This window comes from Bombina bombina, chromosome 10 (genome assembly GCF_027579735.1).
Source record: "Bombina bombina isolate aBomBom1 chromosome 10, aBomBom1.pri, whole genome shotgun sequence".
NCBI lineage: Eukaryota > Metazoa > Chordata > Amphibia > Anura > Bombinatoridae > Bombina > Bombina bombina.
In genome coordinates, this window is record NC_069508.1 from 23352780 (window position 1) to 23377792 (window position 25013).

General features: G+C 35.1%; 1 protein-coding gene across 1 annotated transcript in view; it reads left to right on the forward strand.

Annotated features, from left to right (window-relative positions):
* Nucleotides 1-25013, forward strand: part of HMCN1 (hemicentin 1) — a 297578-nt gene that overhangs the window by 200759 nt on the left and 71806 nt on the right. Inside the window, exons 56-72 of the mRNA XM_053693857.1 lie at nt 670-857; nt 1206-1302; nt 6364-6522; nt 7450-7563; nt 7642-7844; nt 8111-8192; nt 8268-8399; nt 10453-10602; nt 10699-10855; nt 11425-11549; nt 12587-12770; nt 14383-14480; nt 15606-15884; nt 17511-17707; nt 18611-18692; nt 19991-20127; nt 23671-23812. Coding sequence (XP_053549832.1) covers nt 670-857; nt 1206-1302; nt 6364-6522; nt 7450-7563; nt 7642-7844; nt 8111-8192; nt 8268-8399; nt 10453-10602; nt 10699-10855; nt 11425-11549; nt 12587-12770; nt 14383-14480; nt 15606-15884; nt 17511-17707; nt 18611-18692; nt 19991-20127; nt 23671-23812 — 2526 coding nt within the window. The remainder of the gene's footprint in view (nt 1-669; nt 858-1205; nt 1303-6363; nt 6523-7449; nt 7564-7641; nt 7845-8110; nt 8193-8267; nt 8400-10452; nt 10603-10698; nt 10856-11424; nt 11550-12586; nt 12771-14382; nt 14481-15605; nt 15885-17510; nt 17708-18610; nt 18693-19990; nt 20128-23670; nt 23813-25013) is intronic.

The following is a 25013-nucleotide window of genomic DNA, read 5'->3' on the forward strand; positions in this document are numbered from 1 at the left end:
GCAGCATAGCTGAAAATATCACATGAACATCTCTATGTAAAAAGAAAGATATTTTACTTTAAAATGTCCTCTGTGATTCAGAGCTTCTATTTTACCTGGCATCTGCATAGTGAAAAAACAAAATTAACCAAACAGCTTCATTAGTGCGGAACTCGTGCTATGCTTTAATGTGAACTCAAGGGATTTCACCAAAATCTCAACAGATTTCATGGTAAACTTATTTAAATGGAGGAGGGAAATAACATGACTGCAGGTCCCAGGACAAACATCCTGATTGGATACTTAAAGACCCTTTACAGTGGGGTGCAGCTACTTATGAAATTCTTACGTCATTTTTTTTTTTATATAGAGGTGAGTGATATTTTTTAGTCAGCTTTTTACAGATATTCTGCATTACTTTCATGTGATTCTACATTTGAGTACCATGTCCCTTAAACATATCAAAATATTGTTTTGCATGAAATATAAAGTTGTTTAAATTTTTATTAAATGTATGTTTGTGCACAACTGGTAAATTGAGAATAATTTCCTTATAACTGTTAACTTCAGAAGGTCTATTCCTGGTCAGGGACAAATCTTCACAAGCTTAAAATAAGTTGTTTTAGTAAACCCAGGATTACTGGTAAAATAAATGGGATATTATATATTTTTTGTTTGTTTGCTCTGTAGTGCCGCCTGCTTTTGAAGACACAGAAGACAATTTATCTAAAGAAATCACAGCTTTGGTAAATGGAACAATAATCATCAACTGCACAGTAAATGGTGATCCTGTTCCTAAAATTTCATGGCAAAAAAATGGACGGAATATCATGGAAGGGAAGCGATTTAAGATTTTATCCAATGGGCAATCACTGAAGGTAATTTGATTTATAAAGGGAAAGCTCAGCACTGTACAAATATGTTATTTACATCTGGTGTTTTGTTAAAGGGATGTGATTGACTCCATAGATATATACAGGCAACAGCGCAATAAGAAAACATAAATACATTTTAATTTTATAATGTTGTGCTGCTTTTTATCTCAAAGGTCATATTAGTCATATTACAATGAATTTGATATGTTGCTGCTCAAGTCTAGACTGAGTTAAAGGGAAACAAATCTGAAGATGTTTCCGTTTAATTAATCAATTATCGGTCTTTCAATACATAGACATGTGCAAAACTCTACAAGTTCAAATCTCTCTTCTTCACATTTATTTTACTAGATATTAGATGCTGAGTTAATGGACACCGGACGATATATCTGTATTGCTGACAATTCAGCTGGGAGTGTACAGAAGTTATTTAACCTTAATGTTCATGGTAAGACTACATGTTGTAAACAATCACTTCATGTTATACAAATATAATTGTGCCATTATGAATTGGTAACTTTTATTTATTAATTAATAACTTTCGGCTAGATTATGAGTTTTGCGGTAAGAGCTGCTCGGTAATAACTTGCAAGTTATTGCACCGCTCACTTCCCTACAGTGCTGGTATTACAGGTTTACAAAAACCCGGCGTTATCAGGCAAGAAGTGAGCGTAAAGCAAAATTGAGCTCCATACCGCACTCCAATACCAGCTAGTTTTACGTGCTCATGCACGATTTCCCCATAGACATCAATGAGGAGAGCCGGCTGAAAAAAAGTCTAACACCTGCAAAAATAATATGATAATGATAATATGAACCCCGAGTCTAAACACCCCTAATCTTACACTTATTAACCCCTAATCTGCCGCCCCCGACATCGCCGACATCTACATTATACTTATTAACCCCTAATCTGCCGCTCCGGACATCGCCGCCACTATAATAAATATATTAACCCCTAAACCGCCACACTCCCGCATCACAAACACTAGGTAAATATTATTAACCCCTAATCTGCCGCCCTAACATCGCCGTCACCTACCTACATTTATTAACCCCTAATCTGCCGCCCCCAACGTCGCCGCCACTATACTAAATTTATTAACCCCTAAACCTAAGTCTAACCTTAACCCTAACACCCCCTAACTTAAATATAATTAAAATAAATCGAAATAAAACCTACTATCATTACCTAAATAATTCATATTTAAAACAAAATACTTACCTGTAAAATAAACCCTAAGCTAGCTACAATAACTAATAGTTACATTGTATCTACCTTAGGTTTTATTTTTATTTCACAGACAAGTTTGTATTTATTTTAACTAGGTAGAATAGTTACTAAATAGTTATTAACTAATTACTAACTAATTTGCTAAAATAAATACAAATTTACCTGTAAAATAAAACCTAACCTGCCTTACACAAAAAAAAACCTAAGCTCCCCATTTGCCCTGAAAAGGGCATTTGTATGGGCATTGCCCTTAAAAGGGCATTTAGCTCTTTTTCAGTGCCCAAACCCTAACCTAAAAATAAAACCCACTCAATTAACTCTTAAAAAAACCTAACACTAACCCCCGAAGATCCACTTACAGTTTTTGAAGACCCGACATCCATCCTCAACGAAGCCGGCAGAAGTCCTCAACGAAGTGGCAGAAGTCTTCATCCAACCGGGCAGAAGTCTTCATCCAGACGGCATCTTCTATCTTCATCCATCCGGCGCGGATCGGGTCCATCTTCAAGACATCCGGCGCGGAGCATCCTCTTCTTACGACGACTCTTCCAGAATGAAGGTTCCTTTAAATGACGTCATCCAAGATGGCGTCCCTTGAATTCCGATTGGCTGATAGAATTCTATCAGCCAATCGGAATTAAAGGTGAAAAAATCCTATTGGCTGATCCAATCAGCCAATAGGATTGAGCTTGCATTCTAATCGCTGATTGGAACAGCCAATAGAATGCGAGCTTAATCCTATTGGCTGATTAGATCAGCCAATAGGATTTTTTCACCTTTAATTCCGATTGGCTGATAGAATTCTATCAGCCAATTGGAATTCAAGGGACGCCATCTTGGATGACGTCATTTAAAGGAACCTTTATTCTGGAAGAGTCGTCGTAAAAAGAGGATGCTCCACAACGGATGTCTTGAAGATGGACCCGCTCCACGCCGGATGGATGAAGATAGAAGATGCCATCTGGATGAAGACTGCTGCCCGGTTGGATGAAGACTTCTGCCCGGTTGGATGAAAACTTCTGCCGCTTCGTTGAGGACTTCTGCCGGCTTCGTTGAGGATGGATGTCGGGTCTTCAAAAACTGTAAGTGGATCTTCGGGGGTTAATTTTAGGGTTTTTTTAAGGATTTATTGGGTGGGTTTTATTTTTAGGTTAGGGTTTGGGCACTGAAAAAGAGCTAAATGCACTTTTCAGGGCAATGGGGAGCTTAGGTTTTTTAGTTAGGATTTTATTTGGGGGGTTGGTTGTGTGGGTGGTGGGTTTTACTGTTGAGGGGTTGTTTGTATTTTTTTTACAGGTAAAAGAGCTGATTTCTTTGGGACAATGCCCCACAAAAGGCCCTTTTAAGGGCTATTGACAGTTTAGTTTAGGCTAGGGTTTTTTTTTATTTTGGGGGGCTTTTTTATTTTGATAGGGCTATTAGATTAGGTGTAATTAGTTTAAATATCTGATAATTTCTTTTTTTATTTTGTGTAATTTAGTGGGTTTTTTCCCTAATTTAGTTAATTGTATTTAATTTAGGTAATTATTTTAATTGTAGTGTAAGATTAGGTGTTAGTGTAACTCAGGTTAGGTTTTATTTTACAGGTAAATATGTATTTATTTTAACTAGTTAGTAAATAGTTAATAACTATTAAGTAAATAGTCTACCTAGTTAAAATAAATACAAACATGCCTGTGAAATAAAAATTAAACCTAAGCTAGATACTCTAGATAGATAATGTAACTATTAGTTATAGTGTAGCTAGCTTAGGGTTTATTTTATAGGTAAGTATTTAGTTTTAAATAGGAATGATTTAGTTATTAATAGTAGGTTTTATTTAGATTTATTTTAATTACATTAAAGTTAGTGGGGGTTAGGGTTAGACTTAGGGTTAGGTTTAGGGGTTAATAAATTTAGTATAGTGGCGGCGACATTGGTGGAGGAAGATTAGAGGTTAATAAATTTAGGTAGGTGGCGGCGATGTTAGGGGCGGCAGATTAGGGGTTAATAATATTTAACTATTGTTTGCGATGCGGGAGTAGGGCGGTTTAGTGGTTAATATGTTTATTATAGTGGCGGCGATGTCCAGAGTGGCAGATTAGGGGTTAATAATTTTATTTTAGTGTTTGCGATGCGGGAGGGCCTCTGTTTAGGGGTTAATAGGTAGTTTATGGGTGTTAGTGTACTTTTTAGCACTTTAGTTATGAGTTTTATGTTACAGCTTTGTAGCGTAAAACCCATAACTACTGACTTTCAGTTTACGTTATGGATCTTGATGGTATAGGCTGTACCGCTCACTTTTTGGCCTCCCATGCAGACTCGAAATACCGGCGCAAAGGAAGTCCCATTGAAAAAGAACTTTTTGAAAGCTGCAGTAGTTACGTTGCGTTAAGGCCAAAAAAGTGTGCAGTTCCCCTAAACCTGCAAAACTCATAATACCAGCGGTAGTGAAAAAGAGCCTTAATGCTGCTTTTTCACTCATACCGCAAAACTTGTAATCTAGCCATTTATTAGATAAATAGACAGGGATATATATAATAGATATATAGATAAATCGATGATAGATAGATGATAGATAGATGATAAATAGATCGATAGGCAAACAGACAAACGGATAGTCTGTTGACTTGTAAAGAAGTGTGTATCTATGCATATTATTCTTTACAAATATCTATTCTAGTTTTTTTGTTCCTAAACATTAGGTTGTGATGAATGTAAGATGGTTTAGTGGACAAAATTCAGTGTTTTTTAGGAACCAGCTGCATAGAATAACATAAGCACGGGGGGGGGGGGGAGCTGGAGATACTGGGTAACCTTTAGGTGAATTAAAGAGACATGGTAGTTTAAGCTAAACTTTCATGATTCAGATAAAGCAAATCGGCCTCAATTCTAATCTTTCTTTTCTCAAAATCTCGTTCAACATAACAAAAATAGGATCAGCCGTTGTTATTTTTTAAAATAAACTTATAATAATTTCACCAAGTAAAACACATCTGATAATGGCTGTCGATCATCAAACACCAATTGTTACATAAAAAAATAAATACAAATCCTCTGCAAGGTGCCCAGTCGCTCTCACCAACTGACCAGGCCACTCATCCTCGTTGTGCTGGTACAAAATTCTCTCCTCTCCTGACAGTCTCCTCTCTCTCTGCATGTGACAACTGTCAGTATCTTGTAGACATATTTACCTTGTGTTTTTACATTTTTTTTCTTTATTTGGCACAATTAAATCATCATCAAAAAGGGCTGGAACAGTTGTTGACATGGGAAGTTTTTCGGATTCCTAGCATGTACAAATACTGTTGCCGATATCATTATGGTTTATAAAATATGTGTTATTGGTCGATCTGTGGGCATTCAGCATTTATAAGGTGCTTTTGGCTATTACAATTTTATGTGTCAATTTTTTTATATGTTTAGTTAATAACTTGTGGTTGGGTGGGTTGTTATGGTGATGCTGTCCTCGCATTGTATGGGTAAACCAGTATCCGATCCGATACTTTTCCAACCAAGAATGGTGTTAACGTTTGCATTGTAGTCATTCAGATGTCAAAGAAGTTGTACGCTGAGCCAAAAAACTGCCAAAAAATGTGATTGACTACAATGGAATAGAAGCCATAATTAGAAAACAACTTTACAGTTCAGTTGTATTATCAAATTTATTTTGTTCTCTTGGTGTCCTTTCTTGAAACCTTATGCCTTCCATAAAAGCATACTGAAGTAGGCTCTGCACTATATGTAGTATATACCAAACACAGCTGCCATATAGTGTACAGTACCTCAATATTCTCTTATGGAAAGGAACTAGGGGAGACCAAGAGAAAGAGCTACTTTTAATAATATTACTAAATTTGGTTTTTTTTTATGTTTTTTTCTGGGAGCTTAGTTTTTACTTCAAAATGACATAGAGGGACTTTAAATTGAAAATTAAACATTTATGATTCAGATAGATTGTTTAATTTTAAACATCTCTACCATTTACTTCTATTATACAATTTGCTTGGTTGTCCTGGTATCCTTTGTTGAAAAATAAACCTAGATAGGCTGAAAGGAGCTTAGGAGCATGCACAAGATATATGCATGCTCCTGAGTTCACCTAGTATTACTCTTTTACAAAGGATACCAAGAGAAGTAAGCAAATAGAAGTACATTGGAAAGCTGGAAAAATGTCATGCTGTATCCAATCCATTTAAGTTTAATTTTGACTTAACTGTCCCTTTAAGCAGAGTGCCTTTATGCCTTTTTGTTTTATGACAACCTTCTCATTTCCTTGTACCTATTTGGTTGCAGTTCCTCCCAGCGTTATTGGCAACAGCACTGAAAATGTCACTGTGGTAGAAAGTCACTTCATCTCTCTGTCCTGTGAGGTGACCGGATTCCCACCGCCTGCGATCAGCTGGTTAAAGGATGGAAAACCACATAACCTGAACCATCACCTACTTGTGCCTGGTCAGAACCTACATTTACAAATATATCTTAAAAGTGTTTAACAGCCTATCTGGAAGTGTAAACATGGGTTGAGGTTATCCAAATAGGCTAACAAAACTGTCTAGCAAGAAACTCTTACCAAGTTTTAAATGTATGTTTATGAGCAGCGTAATGATTAGAGCATAATGGTATCAAACCACCAGGTCTACAGTTTGACATGAGACTTGGCCAGAAATGCCACAAAGGGAGCTCATATACTGATTAATGTGACTCCTCATTTTCACAACATCATGTAATGGATGCAGAGAGGGCTACAGTGCTTTACAAAGCAATGTGTTGCATCTCTCTATTATACCATGAGGTTTATAGGGATTTACCACTTCCAGGCAGAAATGTTGCCTGTAGAACTGCTGTAAAGGTGACTTTGCTGCAGCCATATTGTCTTTATGGTGATGGTGTTGCAATGGTAACATTGTAGCTATGGCATATCCACTGTGGCAAAATCCAAAATAATTTTATGTAGGGCCCTATGGAGACAATTGCATTTTTAATTCAACTAGTTACCATGTATATAATTCTGTTCATTTTGCAAAAGTTTAAAAGGACATTAAACAGTAAATGCATGCACCTCCCTCATGGAGGCTGCCATTTTGGAACCTAGGTTACATTGCAGGTATCTGAAGGAGAGTTACTGCACATGTGCAAACCGGTCAGCACAGATGTAGTGAAAGTTAGATTTCACCATGGCGCGCGCCCATGACTAGAGAGAGGCGGGGAATAACCTCAATACTATGGTTATAAAATGTATTTAGTGTTTTATGTCTCTTTAAACATCACTAAATATCAACCAGGATTGACATATAGAAATATAAAGTCAGTTAGCATTTTCCTTAGTTTAATTTAGGTAGCAAGTCATCCATATGTAAAATATATTGCTTTTATATTCAGGTGGGCGAATTCTTCAGATACCGCAAGCTAAGCTCGCTGATGAAGGGGAATACACCTGCATTGCTGTTAACCAAGCTGGGGAAAGCAAGAAAACATTTCACCTGAATATCTATGGTTAGTTTAAATTAATTGTTGACAACGGGTACTAAGAAAGCCTTGTTTTTTTTTAATTGGGTCTATTTTCGCTTTCAGTTCCCCCTAGGATTGTGGACCATAGCAGAGAAGCTTTCTCAGAAATAAATATTCGGGTTACTGCTTCAGCCAGTCTGGAGTGTGATTCTGAAGCCATCCCACCTCCTGTTATCAACTGGTACAAAAATGGCCGTCTACTTATGGAATCAGGCAACCAAAATATCCTTGCAGGGGGCCATCATTTAAAAATAAAGAACGCTTTGGTAAAGTCGTTGAGAAATCTCATTTTTCTGAAATACCACACACAATATGATTAAAGATATTCTCTTGAGGTTTGGTGTGTGTATATATTCCTGGTTCTCCAGATATTATAGAACAATATTTATATGCTGTATTGAAAAGTTTATATTTTCTTATATATACCGGTATATTTATTTTATTATTATTATTTTTCTTGTACACAGGATTTTTCATTTTAGGGTTTATACTGATTTGTCTTTATTATTGGATTCTATGTGTTGTCTTTTAGGTATCTGACACTGGAGAATATGAATGTGTAGTGACTAATGTTGTTGGACAAGATACAAAGAAATTCTTTTTGACCGTGTACGGTGAGTGCTTAACATGTAGGCAAGTGCTAGGCTTGTACATATAAAATAAAACTAATTCTGTGGTTTCTATTGCAGTTCCACCAAGCATACAAAATCCACAGGAAGAATATCATAATGTGACTGTACAAAACTCTGTTACATTTTCATGTGACGCTTATGGAATTCCCACACCAAATGTACGATGGCTTAAAAATGGACATGAAATAGGTAAATGTAAACTACGTATGTGCTGACATTTATTACTATAGTTGTAAAAAATTGATAGGATATATGAAGACTTAGGGCCTATCTATCAAGCTCTGAATGGAGCTTGAGGCCCCGTGTTTCTGGCGAGCCTGCAGACTCACCAGAAACAGCAGGCAGACAGACATTGCCAGAATTCAACCCGATCGAGTACGATCGGGTTGATTGACACCCCCTGCTGGCGGCTGATTGACCGCGAGTCTGCAAGGGGCGGCGTTGCACCAGCAGCTCACAAGAGCTGCTGGTGCAATGCTGAATATAGAGAGCGTATTGCTCTCCGCATTCAGCGATGTCTGTCGGACCTGATCCGCACTGTCGGATCAGGTCCGACAGACATTTCATAAATAGGCCTCTTGGTGTAATAGCCCATTAATTTACCACGCGCCAGCAAACAGGCAAATTTGCTTGTTTGCAAACACGCAATAAATAACCAGCCATTACAAGTGGCTGGTTATTGTTACCGCAAGCTCACGGTAGCAATTAGAGCTTATAAAATTAACAAGAGATCAGATCTCTGGTTAATTTGATAAATTTCCACCAAATTCCCCCATCGCAAAGCGATATTTTGAGATCCACTTGTAATCTGGCCCAATATAGGGTTAATAGATAGCCCTAACACAGTGTTATGCAACAGGTAACTTTTTGGTACAGCAGGAAATTATGATTGGAAAGAGATAGGGACTCTCACACTAGATTAATGGTAATATAAATGCATTATCTTTAAGTTTTGTCTGTTGGTAAAAAATTATGTTTTAAAGGGACAGTAAAGTTAAAATATAACATTCTTGATTCAGGTAGAGCATGTAGTTTTAACCACTTTCCAATTTAATTCTATTATCTCATTTGCTTTGTTCTTTTGGTATTCTTGATTGAAAATCATACCTAGGTCGGCTCAGGAGCAGGGAGCTATACCTGCTGATTGGTGACTTTGCATATATGTCTCTTGTCATTGGCTCACCTGGTGTTGTTCAGCTAGCTCCCAGTAGTGCATTGCTGGTCCTTCAACAAAGGATACCAAAAGAAATAAGTCAATTGGAAAGTTAGTTAAAAAGTGAATCATGAAATGAAATTGATAACTGAATAGATTTGGATATCTGTAGAAAGGGAATATAGGTGCAAAAAGAAAATGTTCTAATGTGTCAGGAACATTTTATTTCTGCACTATTTCTTTCATATAACAATAGGGCAGATCCCAATACTTAAAAAAAACAAAAACTTATCTATGATTTTCTACAGAAAATCTCTGTTAAAATCTAGGGGATTTTTTGCAGATAAAGCAGTTTCTTAGTTTTTCTAAAGGATTGTGGTTGACCCCTATGGGTTCAAACCCTGAAAGGACAGTTCCAGAGCAGCAATTCTGTACTGGGAGCTAGCTGAATGCATCAGATGAGTCAATGACAAGAGATATATATGTGTTACCGGATAACTCCCAGTAGTTAATTTCTGCTCCTGAGCTTATCTAGGTATGCTTTACAACAAAGGCTACCAAGAGAACAACGCTAATTTGAAAATAGAAGTACATTACAATTATATGCTGTATTTATAAAAGTTTAATTTTAACTTTCATACATTTTTTTTAGCCTTTAACAAGTTATTGCCATGTTACGCTTCCTATAGCGGACTACTTGCTATTGATCTAATGTCCTTTTTCTTTAAATATAAGTTAGTTTTGTCCATGAGTGCTTCTGTGTCATTTCACAGTTTTGGTCCATTCCTATATTAGTCCATTAAACATTAATTTTGGAACTATTTTTTTCTGATAAGGTTTATGAACCTGGTTAGTTCTGATACCAAATCAAATTGGTATTAAAATTAAATGAAATTGCAGACCATTTTTAGGAGCTATACTGTTCACACTGTTATTGATATTTTTTTCTGATAAGGTATTTTATGAACCTGGTTGGTTCTGATTCCAAATCAAATTGGTATTAAAATTAAATGAGATTGCAGACCATTTTTAGGAGCTATACTGTTCAAACTGTTATTGATATTTTTTTCTTTTATTCTAAATGTTTAGGGTACTCAGACTCTCTGGATATTCATATTCTCTCTGGTGGCGGCAAAATGAAAATAACCAGAGCGCAGTTAGTGGATAGTGGGACATACACTTGCGTTGCTTCAAATGTTGAAGGAACAGCTCAAAAAAACTTTGTGCTAAAAATTCAAGGCAAGTCTATAATTTGTTTAATTGTAGCACTTTAAAAAATCTTGTTTCAAGACTTTCATAGCTGAGTCTGCCATAAAACTATGTAAATATTTTAAGTTCCCCCTAGTATTGTGGGGTCTGGAGTACCCAGTGAGGTGAACGCTTTACCAGGAGAAGACGTAGAGCTCAAATGCAGTGCTGATGGGATCCCCGCACCTGTTATTTATTGGCTTAAGGATGGTAAACAGATCAATAACGACAATCGTGGTATCAGGTAAGATATCAATAAGTTGGTATTCTTTTGTAGAACATTGAAAGAGAGGGAAAAAGGGGAAACATTGAGAGGGGGGAGTGATGGGGGTGAAAAGAGAGAAAAAGGTGAGAAGAGAGAGAAAAAAAAATCAGTGAATCATGAAAATAAATGTATGACATATATCTAAAATATGCAGAAAGGTAAAGGGATTCTGATGATTCATGCTGACAATAATATGTACACAAAAATGCATATGGTTTTACTTTTTATGGACATCAAAACTGATATTTAAATGAAAGTAGCACAAAAATCTATTTTCATTATTTATTCCAAGTTAAATTAGCTCAACAATTTTTTGTATGTTTTTATCAGTATATGGGGCATGAGAGCATTTTTAAAAAATTAGGGTGAGATTGATGGGCAGCAGAATATCAGTCAGTCAGAAGTAATCTTTTTGAATTGACTAATTCTCTTTAGTAATAACCTTCATTTTCTGTAGTACAATAAATGATAAATTATCTAATAGATAATAATATTTGCTGTCATCATGTGTATAGTGGAAGCTTAATATTATTTTTCTTATTGCCAAGAATAAACTCAGATGGAAAAATCCTAATGATTTCTGATGTTCAGACAACTGATATGGGAAAATATACCTGTGTGGCAACTAGTCCTGCTGGAGAAGATGACCGAATATTTCATGTCAATGTATATGGTACATCAACTTTATATTTCAATACTCTAATGGATTAATGGTGCTATTTACAGTGTAGTAAGATTATCCTAATCATTTTCTTTAGTGAATATAGATCCTTGCTCTTGGGGGAAGTCACACACACAGAGTAATTAAAGAAACATGGCTTGGCATATCTAAATTTAAGAGACTGAACTGTTTAGCAAATTAAAGAAGGTCTTGATCTATTTAATTAAAAAAGATGTGGGTCATGTGATGGCGAACCTTGGCGCTCCAGAGGTTTTGAAACTACATTTCCCATGATGCTTAGTCTATTTGAGAATCATGAGAAATGTAGTCCTGAAACTTCAGGGGTGCCAAGTTTAGCAATGACTGGTCTATTTCATAAAAATGCGTGGGTCATGATCTATTTAATAAAAAACAGATTTAAAAAATATTTAAATGTTGTATGGAAAATTTAAATAGGGATGAGTAAAACTTTTGGCACATTAGTTTAAAAAACATGTTGTTCACATTCATTCTTTGTAAGAGATTGCCAAATGCTAGCTAAATATTTAACATTTAGTTTTTGCGAAAAGAAAAAAAATTCTATTGAATGTGACAACTATCAAACATAACATTCAATAATCAAATGTTACATCTGATTCTCACACATTTCAATGTAAGTCTTTAACAATCTTTATTCAGCTATAATGTTCATATGTTACATCCTAATATTCAGGTGTTAGGTTTGATATTTGAACAGCTACATTCAATAAACATTAACCAATTAAATGTCATAATACAAACACTAATAATAACACAAACCTCAGATACTGGTAAAGTTCCTGATAATATCATCTGATTCTTTCTGATCTAGATAAGAATAGGTTTTGTTTTTTTGGTTTCCTGTTCTAGTAAATCATGAGTGCAAAATGTCACCCGAGTGATTCTTACATATAGTAAAATGCATGTTTCTTGCTTACCATGCATGGGGACCCATCACTACTTTCTTTTCTGTTACAAGATGCTTTAAAAATGTGTTCACTTAGTAATTGTGTTGTATTCTTTTATTTTAGATGCTCCTAGAATTGCAGAGAATGAAGTCAAACCAGTGCGACTAACTGCTGTGTTAGATGCTTCCATAAATATTGAATGTCTTGCAACTGGTTCTCCAGCTCCACAAATCAACTGGTTAAAAAACGGTCTTCCCCTTCCTGTATCCTCCCATGTAAGGCTCCTTTCAGCTGGACAGATGTTCAGGTAACTGTGAAAAAAAGAACAGGGATATATATATATATATATATATATATATATATCCCTGTATTGTGGTATGTAGTAATACTTTTTTATTGGACTAGTATTATATAGTAAAAGACAAGCTTTCGAGAGTTTCCTCTCTTGCTTAGGTCTGAAGCAATACTGATCAATAAGATAGAATTGGTCATTGATGTCTTGGAAAGAAGTAGGGTTATGTAGACAGGAGGTGGAATAAAATTAGATCAGAGAAGGAGCAGTGTGTCGTACATAGTAGAAGATCAGTCTGATTGGGGGAAATGCACACTATGGGGCTTATGTATGAGCACTGATTTTTTTATATAAACATCAGATACATTTAAGATCTCAGAGAGATAACAGAGAAATCTTGCAGCAGTGTGCAGAAAAGTATATATTATATGTAGTCTCCTGGAAAAATGATAATCTTGTGTTTGCACATTAACTAATGAAATGTAAGCTTTCAGCTAGATGTTAATTTGGGTAAAATAGATTTACTAATAACTGTTGCTCAGAGCAAGGATGCCCTTCCCATTTATTTAAACTGTATTGTCCCAGTTCCATACACTGATCATTTATATTTCCTTGCCCGTGGCAGACCTTTTTTCTATATTGCCAGTGGCTGGTCACACCATCATGATACTTTTAACAGCATAATGATCTTTTGATCGCCTTGCCAGCTGTTAATTTATTCCCAAGTCAATGAAGCTGGTATTGACCAGAAGAAAACCCCGTTGTAATGCACAGAGTCACTGTCCTTGATACCAGGGGTGGTTCTAGACCATACAATTTTGGGGGAGAAAAAGTTGACCAACAAGTTTCCTGGGGGTACAAATTGAGGTGCTCAACCTCTACAACTTATGCCTACATTTATTTATTTGAAATCCCCTTCTACCTTCTTGACCGCCCTTGGCGTAGAGCACTGGGCTTGTAAATAATGTTCTACCTTGGACAATTAGAGCAGCTGGCTCCTTGTTGGTGCTATGAACTTCAACTGCTTGTGACTACAGAACATTGTGGACATTGCAAACATTGTGGACTCTTAAATTCAAGACATACCATGGCATTTTGACAAATAGGCTGAGGCTGTGGACCTTTGTTCTTGGATACGTATATTGACTTTATTTCTTGAATTTCCTAGTCTTATTAGTGAAGCATGATTCTAATGTCTCTGTTTGCAGCGGAGACACCCCAGTACCACATATTAAGGTGCAAAGACCTCATTTACATTTTTGTTTTTGTTTTGCCATTTCTAGCGATTATCATGGTCTATATGAGATTCTTTAGACACTTTTGTTTTCAATTTTTTGTCATATTTCTATGAGGCGAAACTGGTAATTGGATTTTTACCAGTTTCTATAATGTCTAGTTTGTCATGTTAACATATTGTTGTTATTATTATAGAAATTTCTTGTGTATTACCCAAATAGAAATCTTTAGCTAAGCTTTGGAAGTAATTTAGTTTCATTTCTAGTGTCTGGAATAAAATGATTATACCAAACCCCTTATAAATTTGATATTTGTGGACAGTACATTTTATATTAGGTCTTCATAAATAACTGTTACTGATTGGTTAGTAATTTTTGCAAATACATTTTAGGATGTCAAGGATTCAGAAATCAGATGCTGGTATCTACACATGTATAGCTTCCAACAGAGCTGGAGTGGATAGAAAAGATTACAACTTACAAGTCTATGGTAAACTATTACTTTGCTTTACAGACAAATCATAGAAACATATTGTGTGCTCTAAATTATAGACTAGTGTATGTTATGCATAAAGGAATATATAATGACCACAACATTATATTATTTCAAATTTAGAACATTAAAGTATAAAAGAATAGTCTAAAGAGTACAATAGATTATTAAACTAACTGTATAGTTATTCTATCTCAACTTTTTAGCAGAATACAAACCAGCAAATTAACTCAGGAACATGGATAACGCTCATGTAATGTGTTAAAGAGAAGTCATTAGAATTATAAGGATAATATCTGGCAGAGAAGGCCATGACTACAAGAGGGATTGACAGACATAGGTGAAAAGGTTCTGTATTAAACTATGGAGTATTTAGTGGTTATTACTTGTCATTAGAGATGGGCGAAAGTGTAATTCTTTTGTTAGAATGAATAGTCCTGTGGACATTAGTTTTGGACAATCGAATGTTGATAAGAATGAAAATCCATTAAAATTAGGTAATCAAATGTTACTTTCATTTTTAAATGTTCATAATTAGATTGAATATTCACATTCAAAATTTTGAATGCAAAATTCGATTTAACAAATACTATTCAGAAGTTCAATAGTTCATGTGGTAGGGAATTTACTAAATCGATACATAATAGATACAAATATGTCAGAATGTTTCTATTTTGAATATCGCATAATTAGAATATTACATTTAAAGAGAGCATTAGAAATACTATTACAAATATAATGATTCAAATTTTTTGTATTCAAATATTGCATAATTTGAATCGAATTATTAGAAAAATTCAAAATGAATATTATGTTTAAAGAAAGCATTAGAAATACTATTACATTAAACGAATGTTAGAATGTTGTGCAAACATTCGAAAACAAACGAACAAAAGTGTTCAAAAAATACACACATTAGTGTTAATCTGATCAAGATTTAACATATCAGTTTGGTTTAACAACAAAACATTTAAATCCATAATTAGCATAATGATAGTCTACTTTGACCTTGGTCTATCTGAAGAAGATACTTCTATGAGGAAATGTTACATTAATCTACAATATTCTGTTGTAAATGTTAATCATTTTTATGTTTATTGTTTTTTCTTTGTTTTTTTCTAGTACCACCAAGTATGGAGAACTCAGGAGTAACTGAACAGCTTACAGTAGTTAAAGGAAAACATATCACCATGACCTGTTTTACTGATGGTTTACCAGCCCCATATATGTCATGGCATAAAGATGGAAAGCCCATAGAGGATGTGTCTCTATCAGATCTTGAAAGTAAAGGAATGGCCTTACATATTCCTCATACAAGAATGGACGACATAGGTCGATACACTTGTATTGCAACAAATGAAGCAGGGAGTATCAGCAAGCACTTTATCCTAAATGTTATAGGTAAGTTAAAATTTTTGGTAATTTTCCATGAGGTGGTAAAGTTTAGAAACTGGTGGCAAAAACATTTATCTCCTTTAAAATCTATGTAGATTTTTTATGTTACCACCATATTCCAAGCTTTACCACCTCAATGGTGTGGTATTAATTAAAAGGGGTCTCCATTTTTCCACAAACAGTTTATTTGGAATCAATATATGTTAATAATAAGAGAAAGATTTATAGGTATATATACACATCTATTTTACAGCAAAACAGTCCAAATAATTAAGACAGGGCAACTTTACTACAATACTACAATTTCTGCAACACTGCTAAAATAATCACAGGATTTTATCCAAGGAATATACTTAGCCACATTATCCAATGTGTACAAAATCAGCCATCCTTTCAGGAACAGGATAAGAAAGAAAGAGAAAGAAAGAGAGTGTTCCAGTTTTTTATACCCCAATTCAATAGGGAGTGGTTTATCAAATGCCAGTCAAAGGCTATTGGGAGTGTCTTTAGTTCAGTGAGAAAGGTGTATCTGGGGGGAAGGGATTTTAATAACAGCTAGGTCAGTAAGCTATGTCACGACAAACGGAAACTAGGCCACAGGCTATAAAATTGGCTCCAATAAGATAATCGTGCAAGCTAATCCTCAGGCACTTGAGACATTAGACAATTAGAATGTTTATCCGGTGTGTAAAATGAGTTAAATTTTATCTAATTAGTTCAAATGTGTTAAAGCTGCAGAGATGTCAAAACTCAGGTCTACTTTTCTTTTCAGATCTTGTTCCATAACAGGCCAGATTATAAGATTTTACTGCCTAAACACTGTTGACTGATTAAATGACTCTTAGGGGTTGTAGTTGAGATAAACTAATGCAGAAGACATTTTCATTGCTCAGGGGCTAGCAGGAATCATTCTGAGAGCAACGTGTGGCAGCTAATTGAGCTCCAGTGTTGTTGAACAACTGGGATAGTACAACATATAACTCAAAGTATAATTTTCAAGTATAACAGTTGGGCCATGTTTTAAACATATCCATCTGTGGATCTCTGTGCCTGAACTAATAACTGTCTTACAGCTTCTCACACAAGAATGTCCTATAAACCTAGTGAGTCTCATCCCCTGAGGAATGTGTACCCCTGCATCTCTTTATATACCTCCCAAAAACATGGAATTATTATAATGGTAGACATTATAGACTGTCAAGTTTGGTAGAACTATTGCCTACACATACAAGTGCTTCTGGCTACCATGTTCAGTGTTCTAAAAAAATGCAGTGGAATTCCCTCCACCTATTGTCACAACTGATGCTACTTAAATATCAAGAGCAATTCTGCAGCAATGTGTGGGGCGACCTCTGATGTATTTCTGTAAAGTAAAATCTAGCACTGGATGCTACATTCCCACTACTCCACCCAACCTCTCCTATTTCTTGCCACTCCCCCAACATCTGTATCAATGTCAAGGCAATGAGGTGAATACTCTATTTACGTTTAAATGGGTCTAGTAGATATATAACCATTACATTATTTATATGTATTGTAAACATCGACAAGTAATATTTTGTGATTGAAATTAATAATTTCTATTTTTGTAAAAAGATATTTGTATGTAGTATTTTAATTTTGTTTCCATAGAGCCTCCTCACATTAATGGCTCAGAACTTACTGAAGATCTGTCTGTTGTGTTAAACAACCAGTTAGACCTCACATGTACAACTGTAGGGTTTCCTTCTCCGATGATAACTTGGCTGAAGAATGGCCAGACCTTGTCTCCGACAGACAACGTGTATGTCATGAAAGGAGGGCAGGTTCTTCGGATTACAAGTGCTCAGGTAGCTGATAAACCATTGATTGAAATCCTAATATATAAATAAATAAAAGAGAGGAAATGGGTTGTTTTATAGTCTCTATGCCCCCATAAGTTTGTGAACTCAAATTTTCTTTCTAACCTTTATAAAAATGAAGGTCATGGGTGAAAAGGTCCTTGAAAGCAGCCTGCGTAACCTTATAAATTACTTTATTTTCTCATGTTGAAGAGCAAATAAACACTGATCTTAAAGATATAAAATATATATGGCACATACTTTGAGAAACTTGAGTGTGATGGTTCACAATCCTCTTTTGAAAGTGATGGTTCTGCAACATTGTGGTACAATGATGGATATGAATAGCAGGCTGCATACCATTTAGTCTATTCCCTTTGGATTGTGGGGTGGACTACAAAACAAATGCAAGGATAAAAACCAGTTCAAAAAAGGTCCTAATTTGCAACTAGTATTTTCTTTAAACGTAAATCACAACTCTTAAAATGGTTTATTAACCCACAATGTGTAACATTGTCCACATATACCTTATCATTTTAATTTGTATTTAATTTTAATGAGGTTCAATTAGTTTTTGTGTGTCGATTATGAAAAATTAAATACAACAATGCAAAAAATCTTTTGGAGCACTGCTCTAGAATATGTTTCTGAAATGCTCAGGTGTTCACTTTATTTTTAGTGTGTGTGTCACGTGCATCGTTGCTTAATTTATATTTGTTTGTTTTATATGCATTGAATGGGATTGTATTTGATTAGGATGTTGACCGTTAAGATATATATTGACATCTCTACTAAAAAAGTCCAAATATCATATCTGCTTAGTGGTTCCTTTTCTACATATGTCATTATAAATCAGGATTTTATGTTTTTAGATTGTATGTTCCCTCGACTTATTTATACAATGTTTTTCAGGAAGAGAATTTGGGGCACTATACATGTTTGGCTTCTAACCAAGCTGGAGATGCTAAGAAGGATTTTTCAGTTACAGTTCACCGTAAGCTCAATTTGAATTTTGAAATGTGTGAAATATGTCTTTTCTTTATAGAAAATATCAGCAATGTCTCCACTTGCATTTCTTTTTCTGTGTATACCAAGCTGAATTAGAAAATAATGTGTTTTAGTTTTCTTTATCATCAACATAAAATAGTAATAAAATTAACATTCCATTTAATTAATTTTCAAAAAATAACAAAATTGAATCTATTAAGTGGCTATTAAGTAGACGTTATATTTGATGTCCAATTTTATGAGCATTATAATTTGGTTTTCAAAGATTACTGTTCTTCCATTTAAAATGGTTGAATTTATAGATCATTTAATTCTACATTACCTATAGTAGTGCGATTTTGATCAAGTAATAATGTTAACATGTAATATTTTGTGTACACAAAACATTTTAGCAAATTTAAATCTACGAGATCGCACAATAATTTGGAACAAGTAAAGAAATATATTTTTATTACATAATACATATACTATTTCACATGCACAGTTTTGACTTGGGAACAGGCCAAGACTGTTGTTTGCAGGGCGATTTTATTGGAAGGAATGAGAACACTGAATGCATTTACCAGTGGGGAGACTTGATGTTATCATAGGGAGAATATAAAACATAATTAATCTAAATGCTAAAGCATTTAGAGATAGACTGTGTGCAGTTTTTTCCTTGGCATGACAGTTGTGTGCCGGCTGGCGCTCTAAGGAACCTCTTGTAAGCTATCATACCTGGCTCAAATTGTAGCGCCGGATGGGTTGTTGCAGAGTGTGATAGACAGACACCTCCTTTACTTACTAAAGAAGCTGCTACAGCAGTTAAGTTTTACTACAATTTAAAAAAAATGCCAACAACCCTCTCCTTTAAATCAAGAGCACAAGCTATCTCAAAGCAAAATCCTCCAGACAAGCCATCACCATTACCCCTAACCTGACCTACTATTACCGTTAACCCTAACCAGACCTCCCAACTCCAATTAACTCTAAACACAATTTATGCTAAGCACAAACTCTCAACACAATTAAAGCTAACCAGATACACCAGTGCAATTAACTGTAACCGCAAGACCCCACAGCAACTCCACTAAATAATTAAAGGAGATCATTGACAGAACCAGGTCATGCAGTAGCAGACAGTGAGCTGTCACTATATAGTAGCGGTTTGGGTAAGAAATGGTTATGAAAATGGAGATACTACACACAGCATTATTACTGCTACTGTTTAGAGGCTTTATTTTACCATCTTGCATGTTTTACATTCATTGGACTTTTTATCATTATAACATTATTTTATTTTAGTGCCACCTAATATAGCTGGTGTAAGCAGAAATCACAATGTCACTGTTTTACAAAATAAGGAAATTACCCTGGAATGTAAATCAGATGCACTACCCCCACCGAAGATCACCTGGCTGAAAGATGGTGAACCCTTCCTGGTACTTATCTAAATACTCATATGTGATGACCAACCAGGGTAATACATAAGTAGTGGTTAGGATAATTCATTACAAAGTGACTTAAAACAACCAGAAACTGCAGATTATATAACATGTCACATTTCAGAGCCACTATTCTGTTTTGTCTTTATTACTTCTCATTTTCTCTTTTTGTTGCAACTATATCTATATAACATTCTTTCCTTTTTTATGTGTCTTTGTTCTTGCTTTTCTCTATTTCCTCAGGTCTCTGAAATACATAGATACAGGTATGTCATCCTTGTGCTATACGTAAATTGTTATATAGAACAGGAAATAGACTGACACACTGAAAGATAAGAGGACAGAGAGAATGACAGGTAGATACACAGATGGATAGATACATAGACAGAGAGAATGACAGGTAGATACACAGATGGATAGATACATAGACAGAGAGAATGACAAGTAGATACACAGATGGATAGATACATAGACAGAGAGAATGACAGGTAGATACACAGATGGATAGATACATAGACAGAGAGAATGACAGGTAGATACACAGATGGATAGATACATAGACAGAGAGAATGACAGGTAGATACACAGATGGATAGATACATAGACAGAGAGAATGACAGGTAGATACACAGATGGATAGATACATAGACAGAGAGAATGACAAGTAGATACACAGATGGATAGATACATAGACAGAGAGAATGACAAGTAGATACACAGATGGATAGATACATAGACAGAGAGAATGACAGGTAGATACACAGATGGATAGATACATAGACAGAGAGAATGACAGGTAGATACACAGATGGATAGATACATAGACAGAGAGAATGACAAGTAGATACACAGATGGATAGATACATAGACAGAGAGAATGACAAGTAGATACACAGATGGATAGATACATAGACAGAGAGAATGACAGGTAGATACACAGATGGATAGATACATAGACAGAGAGAATGACAGGTAGATACACAGATGGATAGATACATAGACAGAGAGAATGACAGGTAGATACACAGATGGATAGATACATAGACAGAGAGAATGACAGGTAGATACACAGATGGATAGATACATAGACAGAGAGAATGACAAGTAGATACACAGATGGATAGATACATAGACAGAGAGAATGACAGGTAGATACACAGATGGATAGATACATAGACAGAGAGAATGACAGGTAGATACACAGATGGATAGATAAATAGACAGAGAGAATGACAGGTAGATACACAGATGGATAGATACATAGACAGAGAGAATGACAGGTAGATACACAGATGGATAGATAAATAGACAGAGAGAATGACGGGTAGATACACAGATGGATAGATACATAGACAGAGAGAATGACAAGTAGATATACAGATGGATAGATACATAGACAGAGAGAATGACAGGTAGATACACAGATGGATAGATACATAGACAGAGAGAATGACAGGTAGATACACAGATGGATAGATACATAGACAGAGAGAATGACAGGTAGATACACAGATGGATAGATACATAGACAGAGAGAATGACAGGTAGATACACAGATGGATAGATACATAGACAGAGAGAATGACAAGTAGATACACAGATGGATAGATACATAGACAGAGAGAATGACAAGTAGATACACAGATGGATAGATACATAGACAGAGAGAATGACAGGTAGATACACAGATGGATAGATACATAGACAGAGAGAATGACAGGTAGATACACAGATGGATAGATACATAGACAGAGAGAATGACAAGTAGATACACAGATGGATAGATACATAGACAGAGAGAATGACAAGTAGATACACAGATGGATAGATACATAGACAGAGAGAATTACAGGTAGATACACAGATGGATAGATACATAGACAGAGAGAATGACAGGTAGATACACAGATGGATAGATACATAGACAGAGAGAATGACAGGTAGATACACAGATGGATAGATACATAGACAGAGAGAATGACAGGTAGATACACAGATGGATAGATACATAGACAGAGAGAATGACAAGTAGATACACAGATGGATAGATACATAGACAGAGAGAATGACAAGTAGATACACAGATGGATAGATACATAGACAGAGAGAATGACAGGTAGATACACAGATGGATAGATAAATAGGCTAATGGATAGATAAATAGACAGAGAGAATGACAGGTAGATACACAGATGGATAGATACATAGACAGAGAGAATGACAGGTAGATACACAGATGGATAGATAAATAGACAGAGAGAATGACAGGTAGATACACAAATGGATAGATAAATAGGCTAATAGAATTGCAAGTAGATATACATGTGCATAGTTAGGTAGACATACAGAATGACAGATGGATAGATAAGCAGACAGACAGAATGATAGATATACAGATAGATAAGTAGATAGATAAAATCACAGGTAGATATACAGACGGATAAATAAAAAGATATACAAAAAGACAGGTATATATACATACGGATAAATAAGTAGATAGACACAATATCAAACAGATATACAGATGGATAAATAGTCAAACAGAATGACCAGTAGGTATAGAGATAGATAGATAAGTAAATAGACAGATTGTCAAACAGATATTCAGATGGTATACAGATGAATAGATAAGTAGACAGACAGGTAGATATACAGATGAATAGATATGTAGACAGACAGGTAGATATACAGATGAATAGATATGTAGACAGACAGGTAGACAGACAGGTAGATATACAGATGAATAGATATGTAGACAGACAGGTAGATATACAGATGAATAGATATGTAGACAGACAGGTAGACAGACAGGTAGATATACAGATGAATAGATATGTAGACAGACAGGTAGATATATAGATGAATAGATATGTAGACAGACAGGTAGATATACAGATGAATAGATATGTAGACAGACAGGTAGATATATAGATGACTAGATAAGTAGATAGACAGAATGACAAGTAGATATACAGATGGATAGATAAGTAGAAATACAGATATATATAGATGTAGGTAGAGAGAGGTGGATAGCTAGACACTGACAAACAGACCAGTAAATAGGCAGTACAGCAGACAGGTAAATAAGACCAACAGACAGAAAGGTAAATAAGACTAACAGACAGACAGGTAAGTAAGACTAACAGACAGACGACAGGTAAATACATGATATATATATGTAAGGATTTTGTATAGGGAAAACAGCTAGTACAATATATAGATGAAAATGAGACACCAGGTGTAGTAATTGCTTGTCTGAGCCTTTCTAGATATATATTTAGCATATCTAGATATATTACATTGCTCAGCCATCTTCTTATTACTCCACAATATATCTGTCTGCTAATAAACCCTTTAGGGTAATGAATATTACATGTGTGGCTGTAAGTCTGGGGAATACTTTTAGATGAAACTGGTCTAGTTTATGAGTTACTGCTTCTCATGAATAGTAATGGGATAATCATGTTGGTAAACAACACAAAGTGACAATGACGACAGCTGACACTAGTTACACTGATAAATGATTATTTGTATTTCTAGCCTGATCCACAAATACAAATTCTGTCTAATGGGCAATACCTCCGGATAAGCAATGTACAAGTTGCAGGCACTGGGAGATATACGTGTGTTGCAAGTAACGTTGCAGGAAAATCTACACGAGAATTTATGCTGAATGTTTATGGTAACACTTGTTTTTTATTTACTTTAACCATTTTATCTATTTTCAGATTTTTTTTTATACTTCTTATTGCATAATTTGAGAGAAATCTATATCTATCTATCTATCTATCTATCTATATCTCTATCTATCATCTATCTATCTATCATCTATCTATCATCTGTCTGTCTCTCTCTCTCTCTCTCTCTCTCTCTCTCTCTCTCTCTCTCTCTCTCTCTCTATATATATATATATATATATATATATATATATATATATAATCTATCTATCTATCTATCTATCTATCTATCTATCTATCATTTGTCCGTCTCTCTCTCTCTCTCTCTCTCTCTCTCTATCTATCATACCATATGTATGTCTGTCTGTAAATCAATATATATATAAACTTAAACTATATCATAAGTTATACAGCTGACAGAAGAAGAGATTTGTCTGGATAAATGTAATCCAGTAAGACCATACACATAAGAATACGCATGTATTGGCACCTCACGGGACGTTATATGTTGACAGAACAGGAAACCCAAAATGTTCCTTTGTGACTCAGACAGAGCAAACAATTAAAAAACAAAACAAACAAAACCCTTTGCAATTTACATCTATTATCAAATGTGCTTGTTCTCATTGTAATTCTTTATTAAAGAGATACCTAGGTAGGTAGCGTGCACATGTTTGGAGCACTACATAGCAGGAAAACAAACTGCATCTGGCAAATGTACAATGCGGCCATATGGTGCTGCAGAGACATGCACGCTCCTCAGCTTACCTCCCTGCTGTTCAGGAGGATAGCAAGAGAACTACGAAAATGTGAAAATAGAAGTAAATAAAGTTGTTTAAAATGATCTGCTCTGTCTAAATCATAAAAGAAAAAAATTGGGTTTCATATCCAAAAAACTTTAAGACCAGCAAAGTATGCTGTGGTCGTTAAGGGGTTAAAAAAGCCTACCCATTTAACACTAGCACTCCTGGATTCTATTTGTAGCCATAGAGATATATCTAAGCCTTTTCTACTTACTGTAGCGACAGTCACTAGCTACTCAGGAGTTCCACAGTTTCATTGCACTTACACTAAAAAAAATATTTTTATTCTTTGAGATTTAACATTAATTTCCTGTAGCCCTAAGCTGTCACAAACAATTCTATTGGAATAAATGTTCTCCTGACAACTCTGTATAAGAACCATGAATATAAAGTAACGGCGTCA